The sequence below is a fragment of the Pyrgilauda ruficollis genome, unplaced genomic scaffold, assembly GCF_017590135.1.
Source record: "Pyrgilauda ruficollis isolate IOZ18807 unplaced genomic scaffold, ASM1759013v1 scaffold15, whole genome shotgun sequence".
Classification (NCBI taxonomy): domain Eukaryota; kingdom Metazoa; phylum Chordata; class Aves; order Passeriformes; family Passeridae; genus Pyrgilauda; species Pyrgilauda ruficollis.
The window spans coordinates 13,443,873-13,458,353 of NW_024513654.1; the positions used below are offsets into that span (position 1 = coordinate 13,443,873).

The 14,481-nt window shown below is 59.4% G+C and overlaps 1 protein-coding gene across 1 annotated transcript; it reads right to left on the bottom strand.

Annotated features, from left to right (window-relative positions):
- Window positions 1-85: 85 nt before the first annotated feature.
- On the bottom strand, window positions 86-14,030 carry LOC121350028 (prominin-1-A-like). Its single transcript, XM_041460986.1, is given in 28 exon segments — window positions 86-2,362; window positions 2,758-2,775; window positions 3,694-3,806; window positions 4,061-4,150; window positions 4,242-4,310; window positions 4,607-4,687; window positions 4,992-5,045; window positions 5,171-5,260; window positions 5,392-5,463; window positions 5,708-5,851; window positions 5,958-6,042; window positions 6,268-6,359; window positions 6,512-6,635; window positions 7,121-7,273; window positions 7,539-7,698; window positions 7,904-7,967; window positions 8,269-8,343; window positions 8,425-8,615; window positions 8,868-8,957; window positions 9,371-9,434; window positions 9,581-9,701; window positions 10,120-10,325; window positions 10,556-10,611; window positions 11,627-11,833; window positions 12,770-12,862; window positions 12,865-12,906; window positions 12,909-12,990; window positions 12,992-14,030. Coding segments are annotated over 28 exon segments (3,174 nt in total). The 5' UTR covers window positions 13,478-14,030; the 3' UTR covers window positions 86-2,310.
- Between the last annotated feature and the right edge of the window lie 451 nt (window positions 14,031-14,481).

A 14,481-nucleotide genomic window follows, 5' to 3' on the forward strand; every position in this document is an offset into this window, starting at 1 on the left:
GAAGAGGACAATCTTGTTTTGCCTCTGGTGAAAAGTGGCCAGGCTCATCTCTCTGGTGCTGCCCAGCATGGCTCACAACTGGTAGAGCTGGGCTCAGAGAGCATGCCCAGCTAGCTCGTGCCCTCTGTGGTACTCAGCTGCTTACCACTATGAAGCCACAGAGGCAGGAGTCTGCACAGGCAAGCAGGAGCTATGTGCCACAGGGAAGGGCCACCCAGGCCGTGCGTGGCTGTGGCTGGGCCCAACAGAGAGTTGAGGAAGGGAGGATTTTTTTCTCAAGAGCTGCAAATTCTCTATTTTTTAGGAAAACTAGCTACAGAGAGCACCTGGCTGGCTCAGCAAAATCCTGCTGCCAGTGTCAGAGCTGTCGTTGGAGATTATTGTTTGTGAAACCACTGTAAAGAGGTGGCAGAGTCTCCCCCAGAGAAGGGCTTGGCTGCGGAAAGTCCCTGTGGTGGAAAAAGGCCTGGCAAAGAGGAAGAGGAACTGCTGCAATGGTTCCCTAGAGACTGGCTGTCTATTGATGAGACCTTCCTTGGTGGGGGGTCCCTTGTGCTTTGGCCATGGGGCACTCTGAGTTTCCCTCTCACTCTGGCAGCTGCCACACGTGAGCAGAGGGAGCGGGGCCTGAAAGGAGAGCAGGAGAGCTGGTGGCATCCACTGAGGGCATTCTGTAATGAGCTGTCCTTGCCTCCTCTCCAGGCAGCTGGTGGCCTTGCCAGACTCTGCTCTCACCCACCTCCCAGGGCTGTTTGGGAGGAGGATAATGGATGGACCCCAACACCTCTTAGAGCCTCATGGCTCCAGCGATTGGAACACTGCCCTGGAGCTGCACTGAATGGGGAGCTGCTGAGAGCAAGCCCCACACCCTGGCAAAGGCTGTGCAGTCATTTGGGGGAATATCTTCATTGCCAGGGCTGGGTTTGGATGCAGGTTGCCACAGTAAATGAGGGTGAAGCTCCCTGCCTGCCAGCACTGGCTCTGCAGAAAACAGAGAGCAGGGAAGAGGCAATGTCCACAAAGCCAGCAAGCAGAAACTGAAGCCAGCAGCAGTCCTGTGTGAGCAGGCATCCCCGAGGCACAGCAAGGGAAGAGGAAGCGGGAACATGACGCAGTAGGGACAGCCTGAGCCCTGGGGGCAGAAGCCTCCATGTATGGGCCCCAGACAAACAGGAAGTAGAATTCTGGAGGCTGAGGGTCCAGGGCCAAAAACTGAGCTGAATGCTTTCCAAGGGGTTGCTGGATATCTCACGGCAAGAACCAGGAAGGGTGAGCAGCCCTGGGGGAAGCAGGGGCCAAAGCAATCTGAAGGACAGATTGAGCTGACTGATAGGCAAGCACAGGGCTCTCGCTGCAGTCACACTCTGCTGGGGGGAGACAGCAGGAGGTAAGGCCGGTGCAGCCTCAGATAAAGCCCAAAGGAAAAACTAGCAATTAGATCTGAAGGCAAGTGGGAAAAACAGTAAGAGATGCACGTAGTGGAGGGGGAGCTGGCCTGGCCCTCTCACTGTGCTCCAGAGAAACTTGGACTTTGCTACAAAGGAAATGAGTCAAGCTGCTCACGTATATCCCCTGTGCCTGACACAGCTTTCGGGATGGGCCCTGCACTTGCACCAAGGAGCAGCACAAAGCAATACCTGAACTCACCCCAAGGCTCTAGACCAAGTCACCCTGATTTATCTGTGCATGCAGCTTTTTCTGTGCAGAGCACGGTGTGTGCAGGGGTGGGCACAGGAAGTACCCATGGCACCATATCTTGCAGAGAGGAGGTGTGGGCTGCAAGCACCCCATAAACTCACTGGAAATCCACAGATGATACGTGCTAGAGTTGCCAGAGGGAAGTGCTTATGTGCTGGGGACAGCTTGGGGTGGCACTTCATAGACAGGAGGCTCTTTGTGTGGCTTGTCCCAGGGAGGGACCTGGCACTCACCCAGTCAGAGGTGCAGAGGGCTGCCCAGTGAGGGGAACATCACCCAGTCTTGGTGACACTGAGCAGTGATCCTGTAATCACCCACAGGCTGGCTGTGGGCAGAGCACACTTGGGAACACCAGAAAGCCCTGTGGTCCCAGGCACAGCTCAGCTTGTGCCAACAGTGGGGAACCCTCCAGCCCCTAGCCCTGCGTACTTCCATCACTGCTAAACCTGAGGAGCACAGCCACATCCCACAGTGCACACAAACACACCATTTATTGTTTGACATCAAAAATTACAGCCTTGGAAAGAGGCAGGTTCCCTGCAAAAATAAATAGTCACACTTTTCAAGTGAGGGGGTCTGTCCATTTCCTCCTCCATCTGCAGGTGATGGGAGCTAATGCCTTGTGGAAGGCCTGGGGATTTTGTAGGCGTTGAATGTTGGTGGCCTGCAAAACCAAGGTCACATATATCACCCCCAGCCACAGAGTGGGGCAAGAGACAGCTCAGGATGCACTGGGATGGTCAAATATCAACCCACTCCTATCACCCAGTCCTACAGGAAATAGGGACACAGGAAATGGACACAGCTTCCCCAAACCCACCACCTTGGGAGACTGGGACCAGCAGCACCTCCAGACTTGGGAGTGTGGGAAGATGATAGGGGACACCACAACTGCATGCACTACAAAAGTCTCACCTTCACAGCCACCCTGTGGTACCAGCACACCCCCTGGTCTGCACTCACCCTGGTCCCCACCCCCCTCCCTCTGTCCCCTGCCCCCCCTGTACCTACAGAGGCTGCCCCCCACCCCAAAGGGACCTGGCAGTGTAAGTAGCTTACATCTCAAAGTCTTCATTCCTAGAGGGGAGAAAAAAGAGGGGACAGTGTTAGTGGGGCAAGAAGATGCCTTATGGGACAGGACAGCATCTCATGGTGGAATAAGGTCTCCCATGGGTCACAAAAGGAGAGCACATGGGCTTCAGGGTGCTGTGGTCCCCTCCGTCCTGGCTGCCTGATGTGAACAGAGAGCACTGGCTCTTAGAGGCCCCCAGAGCATCAGTGCTCCTTCCCCAGGCAGGCAGAGCAGGGCCCCATGCTCAGCAACACCCAGCTCCCTGTGCCTCAACTTGAGCTCCCCGAGGTTCCTGGGCAGCTGAGCCCATGTCTCCAGCCAGCTCAGAGGGGTGGCAGGAGCTGGAGAACCCTCAGCACAGCAGCTGCACTACAGGGCCACAACATAGCCCTCAGGAGCTGGAAATCCAGCTAGAAACTGCTCACTACCCTCAGAGGTCAGTGCCTGTGCTGGTGGTGGAGCTGCCAGGCAGAGTGTCCCAGAGGGACAGCCCCAGGACACCGGTGGCCACAGGCATGTGAGCAAGCACTGCACCCTCGTGGCAATGCCACCAACCATGCAGCACACTGCATTCTGCACAGCATCCAGCTGTGCTCCCACGCCAGTGCTCCAGCACAAAAATGGTGCAAAACAGAGCAAGTTAGGTGGTGGACTCGAGCCAGGCTGTGGCTGCAGCCCTGCCAGGCTCCTTCCACCAAAGGGAATGCCCCTTTATCTGCCCAAACAGGAGGTTCAGAGCAGGCAGAGAAAAGCTCCAGAACATCCCCATCCTCAGAGGCTGAGGGCCCTAAGTCACCTCTCAGATTCTCCCCAGCCCACATTACTTTAGCATGAGCCCCACAGGCTACCCAGGGACATGAAGGAACAGGTGGCAGGGGGACCCCAGACCCAGTGTAGTCACAGGGGGTGGGGCTGCTCCTCACCTGTACACATCAGCAATATCCATGCGGCGGTAAAACTTGGCAAGTCTGACAGCCAGGATGACGCTGGGCAGCAGGAACAAGGTGCACCAGCCCAGGCTGAACCAAAAGGCATTCTGCATAGGGTGGAGGAAGAGCCATTAGGTCCAGAGAGCAACTGGGAGAAACTCTTTTGCTCCCAGCACTCCCCAATGACCACCCACTCCTTCTCAGAGCCTGGCCTTTCCTCTTAGCCACAGCACTTTGCTGGGCAGAAGCTGAGCATCCCTGATCCTTCCCTGCATCCCTGATCCTGTGCATGAGGAGGACAAGAGGACCTCACTGCCACCCCACACGTGTGTGTCACTCTAGACATCACTGCCCCACTCACCACAGAGTCCATGATATAGTCACAGCCAATGACCTCCACATTATCCAAGGACTGAGCTATGGGCTTGCAACGTGCCACATCTTCTCTCACCTGGGGACATGGTGGGGACAGCATATATCAGCATCCACCAAGCCTTGCAGCTCATTCTCCCCTTCTCTCCACCTCACTAAGCTCAGCTTACCCTGCTCTTGGCCCACGAAATGTAGGTCTCAAAGAAATCCAGCAGGTGCTCCAGGAAGGCCAATGTCTCCTGGAGGGGCAAGCACAGAGTGGAGATGTTGCACCACCAGCCCCCTCCATGCCCCATGTCAGGACCAGGGCTCTCGGGCCACCTCAGCCCAGCAGCAACAGGGCTGGAGGCTTCACCCCACCCCAGTCCCTTGCCAGGGGTGCCATAAGGGAAGGGGGCACCCAGGGGTGCAGGAGATACTCAGGGAAGGCAAACAGGATGAGCAGCCAGACAAGGTTTGGCTTCCCTGTATAGAGGGAGGTCTTGGTGAGGGGGTCTGGTCCGTGTGACCTGACAGCAGGGCAAGGCAAGCTCACGTTCTTGATGATGTTTGGCATCTCCCTCTCCAGGAACTCCTGGGTTTTCTTGGCTTTGTCCAGCGCAGCTGCTGTCTGTCCCTGAGGTGAAAGGTGCTCTCAGCACTGTGATCTAAGTGGAGTCTCTGCACTTCACCAACCCTGCACAGCAGCACTCCCTGGGGCATAGATGTGGTGTTCCCAGCAGTGACACGCTGGTAGTGCCAGGTACCTCAGGTGGAGGGAGCCTGCACCTGCCAGGTTCCATGGCCTCCCTCCCTCTACCCCCATGAATAGCCCCTGCAGCCCCCAGACTGCAGGTTAGCCCCACCACCTCCACTGCAGGACCTCGAGGGTGCTTTGCAGGGTGCCTGGGACTGGCATGCACTCCCCTTGTGCAGCTTACCTCTAGCTGGACAGCCCCACTCTGCACTGAGTAGATGCTCTCCTTCAGACTTTGCTGAGGACAGAGAGAAGGGGGATCAGAGGTGCAGACCCCACAGCTCAGACAAGACCTGCCAGCAGGCTCTGAGCTCTAGGGAAGCCCAACCCAGCATCCCCAGGACATGCCCCAGCATCGCTCACCAGTGGCCCAGAGAAGCTCTCCTGCATCTCCTTTTCCAGCTCCCTCAGTGTGTGAGCATTATCTTCCAGGCTCTCCTTCACATCTGTGCCCTGGGAGAGCTGCAGTCAGCAGTGCCCAGCTCTGTGCCTCCCCTCAACACTCAGGCAGGCACAGAGGAGCCCAGTAACCAGTGGCTTTGGGGACAGGGTGGCTATGGCCCTGGGGTATCATGGTCTCTCACCACTTTTCCTGCCAGCTGCTCCAGCTCTGCAGCCAGATCCAGGAAGCTTCCCTGGGTCATATTCTGATCCAGCTGGAAGAGGCAGAGACAGAGCCATGAGAATAAGGAATGGGGTGCACAAGGGGAGCCATACCCCTTCTTTGTGGGACAGAGAAGAGCCAGAGCCTTCTGGGCAGAGGATGTGTCTTGTTACCCTAACGGGTTACACAGATGGCAGAGGACTCTCACAGCAGCAAAAAGGAGAGTGCAATAGACCTCCTCAACCCACATCCAGCCCTTCCACCCTGATCCCAAGACCAGGCTACACCCAGCACACCTGCTCCAGGGTGAGGGTGAAGTTGGGAGGCTGTCCAGCCTGACTAGCACTCAGCAGCATGTCTTTCTGGCTCTGGTTGAGCAGGGAGATGGGGCTTAGGGTGATGTTCATCTTCTCAAAAGCCGTGGAGATGTTTCCTGTGTACTGCCAGAGCAAAGGGGGCCATGATGAGACAGGTGCTGGCTGCTCACTGTCCCTCAGCCCTTGGTCTGGATTCCTGCCCTCAAGACCCTGGCACCCCCATGCTCACCTGGCTGATATTCAAGAGCTCATCCAGGGACACGCTCTGGTCCAAGTGCAGAGTTTGCCACAGGGAAGCATCTTGCTGGCACTGCCTGCAGGATGGGGGCATGGGGTTTAAAACAGGGCAGGTGAGGGCCACCTTCTCCCAAGAGCACGTCCTCACCTGTGCAGCTAGGTTGCACCTTGCTCCTTCCCTGTGATCAGTGCCTACCCACAGCCTGGGAAGGTGGGGCATGCTGCCCTGCTCCTGGGGATCATCTGAGGGCATTGAGCAGCTCTACCCCCACCAAAGACACAGTGTCAGGGCTGGCACCCACCTGTATATCTCTGAGAAGTTTGTTGTGTCACCCTTCAGGCCCAGCAGCTCTGAGAGATTGAAGTTAGGGATCTTGCCAGGGGTATCGAGGAGCTAAGAGCAAGGAAAGAGATAGAGAAACTAGACATAGTGCAGGGCAGGACACTTTGAAAGAGCATCCTAAATGGCTAGTGCTGCCTCTGCTCCACCAGCAGCCCTCATTTAGGAAGCAGTATCTCCATGCAGTTTCCCCACAGCAAGCTTACCTGGAAGAGCTGCTGGTTGTGCCAGGACTCACAGAAGAGCATGTAAATGTTCCCCCCTAGCACGAAGACGATCATCACCAGCAGCATGAGCAGCCAGTAGAAGATGAAACTGAAACCAACCCCTCTGCCAGGACAGAAATGCCATCAACACCAGCAGCCCAGTGGCCCAGCACTGATGCTGGCATTGCCCCCAGCTCGCAGAGCCCAGGAGCTGCACACCCCTCACCCCCACAGCTGTGGGAACACCACCATTCCCACAAGCTTGTCTCTGTTCTGCCTTCAGACCCCAGAGCATGACCAGGATCTACCCTGGAGCTTGGATTCCAGAACAGCTTCCCACAGCTTTGCAAGCCAGCACTCCCCCGCAGAAGTGCAGGACCCACGCACACACTGCCAGCCCTCGCCGTCAGGGCAAACGGGCTCCCCTCAAATGCCTCTCACCAGCACCACGTTTGACCTTCAATTTATCACCTGCATGAGGAGTCACCACGGGGCTGGCCATTAAGCTGCAGTAAAATGATGATTTAGGAGCTCGAGCATTCCCAGGCCAGCCCTGCCCACCCATCCCACCGCTCCCACACATGTCCTTGGCAGCCAACTGAGCCTCACGCCATGAAGAAGTTCCCGCCAGCATCGGAGAGGCTGCTGCGCTGTGTGGGCAGCACACCTTCCTTCAGCCCCAGGGGCCCCAGCAGCAGCCCAAAAACATTGCAGAGGACCACCAGCAGCACTGTGCAGCACAGGAGGGTACACACGATCAACCTGGGGCAAGACAAAGGGCGGGAGTCAGTCAGCAGAACCTGGGACCCTGAGCAGCACCCTGCAGCACACTGGCTGCCTTCCTAGGGAGGAAAAAAGGTCCCAGACACCACAGCAGGGAAGGGGCATGTGTGTCTGCAAGGCACGGCTCTGACTACCTTGGACCCACAACCCCACCACCCAGCAAGCCCCCACCTCCAGCAATGAGAGGAGCAGGAGTTTTAAAGCTCCCCAGACAATGGAGCCGGGGCCGGAGCCCCTCGCCCACCTGAGCCCATCCCAGGCGATGATCGGCTCCCTGTACTCCTCCAGCACCGATGTCGCATCATTCACAAAGGCCCCAACTTTCTCCTTTGCATCCAGGAGCGGCAACCCTTCCTGCAACCTTCTGATCTCCTGCCTGACGAGGATCAGCTGGTCCTGGCTCTCTGCAAGGAATGGGGACACGCTGACATTGCGAGGTCCTGCAGGGCACCGGGGACTCAGAAAGGATAGGAAAGGAGCAGCCATGGCCAAGGATGACATTGGCAATGATGGCACCTGGGGACAGCCAGGGCTGCAGGGAAGAATGGCTTGAGAAGGGAGGAGGGAATCCTAGGAGAGGGAGAAGTCAGCACACAAAGCCCTGCTTACTTGCCACCACTTCTTGGGACTGCTCTTGCACCTTGTCAGGGGTCATGCCCAGTGTTTTGTTAACCTGCATCCAGGGAAGCACAGCATGAAACTCATATCCCTGCCTGCAATCCAGGGCTGAGCAGCACATCCCCTTGTCCCCACATCCTAGTAACACATAACAGCCAGGCTCCCCACAGCAGCCAGTCCACCCTACCAGAGTGCAGCGATGGTTGGGACAGTGAGCAGACCTCAGGCCAGCCCTTCCCTCGGTGTCACACACCGAACTCCTGACAGAGCTCTTCCCAACCCACGCCCTGTCAGCACAGCCCCGGCAATTGCTGGAGCACCCAGCTTTGTGCCTGGGTGAAGGGGACACCCCTTACCTCCTCTAAATCAGTCTCTATGTTTGACTCAGAGACCTCACGCAGCGCCTCCAGCTGCTGCTCCACACCTGGGATCTGCGGGGAAGAGCCTGGGGTGAGGGAGCTGTGGGGGCAGTGGCTGCTGGGGCTCCTCACCCACACCTTGCCCCTCCTCACCGTGCTGAAGTTGGCAGTGAAGGCGAGCCCATCCAGGGACACTTGGCTGCAGGGGGGGCCACATTTCTGCAGGGTGTTGTTGAGCCTGTCCCGCAGGCTGACCAACCACTGGCTGTAGTTGCTCTGCAGCTCCTCGAGCTCTGAGCGGCTGATGGAAATGTTGGCAAAGGTGTCCTTCAGCATCTCCATCCCTGGGGAGATAGCGGGGAGCTCAGGGCCTCATCCTGCCACTGTGGCAGGGACTCGTTCTCATCCAGCTGAACTTTGGAAACTCATGAAAAAATGCAACATAGGGGCACCCCCAAAGTCATGGCACTTGTCCCAGGGTGTGGCTGGGAGGCCAAAGGGATCCACCTCCATGGGAGCCTTACCCAAACATGCACCCACACCATCTCTTAATTGCCCTGAGTCCCTTGCCAGTCTCTCTGGGATGGGGCCAGTACCTTGCAAGAGGCTCTGGAGAGACCCCAGAGCCCCATCCGTGCTGCTCCTGATGCGTGAGGCGATCATACTGCCCAGTTTGGGCCCAATGTCTGCAGAGATGGGAGAGGTGGTGTCAATAACAGGATCCCTGCAAGGTCCTGAGGCTTACAGAAAAGCTGGTGAAAAGACTGACACCACCAGCACCCCTCCCTCACCCACTCCCCAGGTGGGGGAAATGGGGATATTCCCACTCTCCCAGCACCTGCATCACCCTTCCCAGAGAGGAGCCTGAATAGGGAAAAGCAGAAACTGGAGCAGAGCTGGAGCTTGGAAGAGCCTCCAGACCCAGTCCCTTTAGACATCTCCATAAGTACAAGCCCAGTGGTCCCCAGGATCAGCAACCACCCACAGGGCAGAAAGGTAAGCCCACACAACAGCCCCACTGCCCAAGAACCCCCAGCCCTGGAGCAGCTGGCCACAGGGCTGTGGGGATGCTCCAGCCCCTCCTATCGCACACCCTCACCCTGGAGGCTGCGGTTGGCATAGTCCAGCGGGACATCGCTCTTGTTGATGATAAAATCAACTTGCTGCAGGGACAGAGATGTGGTGTCAGTGAGGATGGGGACCTTTCTCTGCTGCCAGCCCCTCTGCTGCCCTTCCCCGGTGGCCTGTTTGGGCTGCTCCTCCCGCCTGGTCCCTTGCCCTCAAGACGTGGCAGGGGGATCATGCATGCCTGGGGGATGGAGGCCAGGTAGGTCTGGACATCATCCAGAGTGTTGTTCACATTGGGAAAGGTGCTCTTCACAGCCTGGGAGAAGCGGGTGTTGCTGATGAGGGCACAAACACCACCAGCCCTACAAGGGAAGGGTGGCAAAGTGAACATGTGGGGAGCTCAGTCCCAGTGCTCCCCGCCAGTACCCTCCAAATCCACCCACACAGCCCCCAGCCTGCAGGGTCCGGAGCACACCAGTGACTTCTGCTTCCAGTGCATCCCAGCACATGCCCTGCCCTGAGGGACCAGAGAGGAGGGACGCAGGAAACTGAGGCACGGCAGAGCCCGGTACGCCGTGGGGAAGCTGTCGGGAAAGGTCTGCACGGTGCCAGGGCGCAGCCCCCCGGGGCCAGCTCCCCACCGCCGCTGCTTCCTCTCCTTTGTCCCGCCGTGCCGGGATCTACTCGTGAACAATGGCAGTTTCCTGGCACGGCCGCCAAGCGCCGGCATTTCCAGCCACCCCTGGGTTCCATCCGGAGCCTCCCGGCCGGCGCACTCACAGGAGGAAAGCGGAGACCAGCAGGACAGAGGCCCAGAGCGCCCGGCGCCGGCAGCCCATCCGCCGGCCCTGCTTCTGGTACATGCGGCCCCCGCAGTGCCCGCAGCAGCGGCAGCAGCAGAAGCAGCATCCCACCAGCGGCACGAGGATGATGAGGACGACTCCAATGGCCACGCAGACCAGGAAACCCAGTTCGTAGAGCAGCAGCTGGGAGAGGAAGATTGAGAAGCAGCATAACACTGGTGCTCCCGAAGGCCCCTCAGCTCTGCACACCCTGTCCAGACCCAAACAGACAAAATGGGTCCCCCCAGGGAGCAGAACGTGCTCCCTTGCTGCTGCCCAGCATCCAGGGCTCAACCTCAGAGCAGCACCCACCAACATCCCCCAGTCCACGGTGGTCTGGGGCTGCCAGCTCTCCACCCCAGCTGCCTGCTCACCTTGCGGATGTCCTCCTGGCTGAACCCGTTCTGGGGCTGCCCAAAATTAATCAGGTCTGGGAGACAAGAAGCACAGAGGGCTGTGAGGAGGTGCTGGGCCCCGTGGAGCTCTCCAAGAGGGCCCCAGACCCTGCTCACACCTCCCAGCCCAAGGCATCACCTGAGTATGGCATTTTTCTCCCTTGCAGCTGCCCTCCCCAACCATTACTTCATGCAGCATTTTTGCACCCAGGAAAAGTGCTGCAAGCCCCCAGGCTCTCTGGGGTTCACAGAACAAGGAGTTCCTCACCACCGTGGGCATAAGGGACACTGCCCTAGGGCTGCCCTCCTGCAGCCCAGCCTGACGCAGAGGCCCAAGGGCACTGCCAGTAATGGATGAATACTGGGGCAAAGGCCCACTGCCACGCTGCCTCTTTCATTCCCAAGGCTATCCCTGCCTGTGCCACATGCCCTCATTACAAGCCTTGATGGCACATGGGGACACTGATTGTACCCTGGTGTCTATGTGACACAGGTCCACAAAGCAGGACCTGTGCGGCCAGCCACACCTTTGCCAGCATGTTGATGGCAAGCAAGGGTTGAAGCCAGTGAAGGAAGAAACACAATTGGCAGTACCCAGAGTGGCATTTCCCTCCAGGTGGGCAGCACGTACCCCATGAATATGGAGCAGCTGTAGGGTCCCGGTATCACCTGTGCAAACCTGCAGCTGCTTCAGGACAGAGCTGTGACAGTGACAGGAGCAAGGGCAAGTGCTGGGGCACACAGTGCTGCCACTGGCACCAGGACACACTGCTCTTGGTGGCCAGCAAACAGAGAAGGCTCCAAGGCAGGCAAAGACTCTGCAGGCAGAGTGGGGTTTGCTGTGCACATTTTTGGAATTAAGATACCTGGAGGGAGGATGGGGCAGAACTCCCCAAGGTGGCACTACCTCTAACCCCTGTCCTGGGGCCCAGCCAAGATAGCCCCACAGATATAGGACATGAGCAGGACACAGCTGGCAATCCTTGGGAGCCCACTGCTGATTACCCCGGCCATTACAGCACTACCAGCCCCCCGCCGCCCTGCACTCACCTATGGGCAGGGCGTGTGGCTGCACCAGCCGCAGGAAGCCGTGTGCCATTGCCACCATCCCCGGCGTGCTGCTCCCCGGCGCCTCGGGGCCAGGCCCGTACGTGGGCTTCGAGATGTTCCCCAGCTCCATGGCAGCAGCTCCTCTGGACACCTGGGCACCGAGAGGAGCTGTCGGTGTCGTCGGGGCACGGGACCACCCACCCTGCCCTGCCTCCTGCCTCCGACCAGGAAATGCAGAGAAAAAAAATCAGGCACCTGCCCGCTCCTGCCCGGAAGGAAAGAGCTGCGGGAGAGCCCCGAGGAAAGATGGGTGCACCCATCCCCACCCTTGTGAGCAGTGGGGTGGGTAGCCAGGCAGGAGGTGACCACGAGGGACCGGGGGGCTGTGGGGGATGAAGCGGATTCAGAGCACTTACCCTGTCTTCTGACACCTCTCTGCACCCACAGCTGCGGCAGGGTCCGGCCGCAGCGTGCCAGCGCCCAGGTCTGTGGTTGGTTTAGGTTTCAGCGGTGGTTGCTGACAAGCTGTTTGCCGGGACAGAGGGCGATGCCGGGATCGCCTCACCCTGCCCCTTACGGCTCTTGGCACCCGGCCGCCTCGGGTCGCCTCTCTGTACTGGGGTCAGGGTCACCACCGACCTGTCCCGACGCAGGCATGGGGAAGAGTCCCTCTCCTCCCTCTCCGCTAAGCTCCCCTGCCCGTGCTGGTTTCCTCCTGCCCCAGCCCAGGAGCTGGGTGGCCCGGGGTGATCCCCAGGGCAGCCGTCCCGCCCGCTCCGCCCCACACCATCTGCATCCTTTCGGGATGGGGTGCGTTGAGCCGTTCAGAGTTTCAACACAAACCAGCTGTAGCCACAGAAGCAGGTTTTGCATCTAAAAACCTTCCGAAATGGGGCACTGCGGCAAATTCGGCATTTTTCACAAGCGTCCCGGTCCCCCAAGCGGGGAACAGCCTCAGGGGTCCCCAGACAGCATTTTTTCCCAAAGGCTGGGTGCCCGCTCGGCTCCATCCCCACTCCCCGCGGAGCTTTCCCACGCCGCGTGGCTCCATCCCCCGCCCCGCCGCCGGAGCTCCGGGAACCGCAGCCGGAGGCAGGAGCGGGGAGGGGCCGCAGGTCGCTCCCGGTTGTGCCGCGGACGCACCCGGTGGATGCGGGGCAGGTACCCCGGGGGTCACGTCTCGACAGGCGGAGCTCCCCAGCTCGGCACGGCTCCGCACCGAGCCCGCGGCGCGGGGGCCCCGGGAGCTGCGGGGAGGGCCGGACAGAGCCGCCCCTTCCGCCTGGCCCGCCGGGGTCTGTCCGGGGCGGGCGGCCGCGCCGGCCCCCTCTTCTGCCGAGGGGGAACCCTCTGCCCCACCCTTCCCGCTGCACCTTGGCACTCCTCCTTCACCCGAGAGGCACCCCTGCTCCTGGCCCCAGCCCATCCTGACATCCTGCATCTCCCCCAGAGACCCCCGCCCTGTCCCGCATGGGGGAGCCGGCCGCCCACAGGCCCTCTGCCTGGGGATGCTCCCTCCATGTCTAAGAGAACCAGCACTCCCCCCACACTGCCAGAGCCGCTGCTGCCCCTCCAGCAGCACACCCTGCCATAGCACCCCTGCCGAAAGCCTGCCCCGCTGCCCACCCTGCCCCTATGCCAGCCCTCAGCTGTGCCCTGCACCCTCCACCTCCTGCCCCGAAGTAGCTGGAGCACCCAGCATGGTCCTTGGCCCTTGCCCCGTGTCCCTGCTTGGGACACCATGGGCTTTTGGACAGGGACCAGCAGGGACTCTGGGTGAGCTGTACCTGAATGACCTTTGCATGGGGAGCTCCCTGGCCCCTCCAGCACCCACGGCTTTCTCATGGCCATGTCCCAGTTACTGCTTAACTTTCCTTGGCACAAGCAGGCACCACTGCACTCTGTGACCTCAGGTGGAGGTGGCCCAGGGAGGAGGGCAGCCCTGCTTCAGGTTTTCTTCCCATGGTCTGGCCCATGCTGGGTGCCAGTGTCATGTGGGACCCTCTGGCACAGCACTGGCACTGGGGAAGAGCAGCAGAGGGCACAGATTCATCCCAACAAAAAGAGAGGGAACAAAAAGCACAGTGAGTTTCCCACAGCACTGGAGCTGATGTGAGGGGAGGTTTGGGAGCTTCACAGGTACCCTTGGGCTTTCCAGGTCAGACCTCAACCCTGAAGTGTTGCCTTGGAGCCCTCCAGCAGCTCTTGCGTGCGTGTGCAGGATGCAGCCAGGCAAATGCAGGATCCACCAGAGATGGCAGGATCTGCTCCTGCAGGGCATTGCTCCCTTCCCACCCAGGGCATCCCACTGAGCCTGCCAGAGCTCAGGGCACATCAGAAACAAGGGTATTTATTGATGCCTCAGCTCTGTGTGCCACACCATGGGCTCACCGGGGCCACCCTGCCCTCACCTGCCCAGCCATGAGCTCCTACCACAGCACCTGTGTCCTGCAGCCCCCTCGACCTCAGCACTGTCATAGCCTGGTGATGTCCCTCACTGCAAATGTCAACCCAACCCCTGCTCCTACTTTGAAGATACAGGCCCATCCTGCTCTCACCCTCTGCTGCATCAGCCCTCTTTTATGGGCATGGTTTCCCCCATATCCCTAATAAAGCTGGCACAGGGCACTCCAGCTTCTGGGAGGAGATTGTTACAGTCCCCTGTCCCTCCTCTGCTCCTTCCAGGACACCTCCATGCTGCTCAGCTGCTCCTGCCCTGCTCCCAGGCAGGACTACACGGCCCCCACTGCTCCCCAGGGAACGTGCCCATCACCTTGGTGTCTGGGCAGACCTCGAGCTGCTTGTTTGCTCTGCCTTGGGGACTGGGCCATTTCCCAGCAACCCTCTGCCTTACC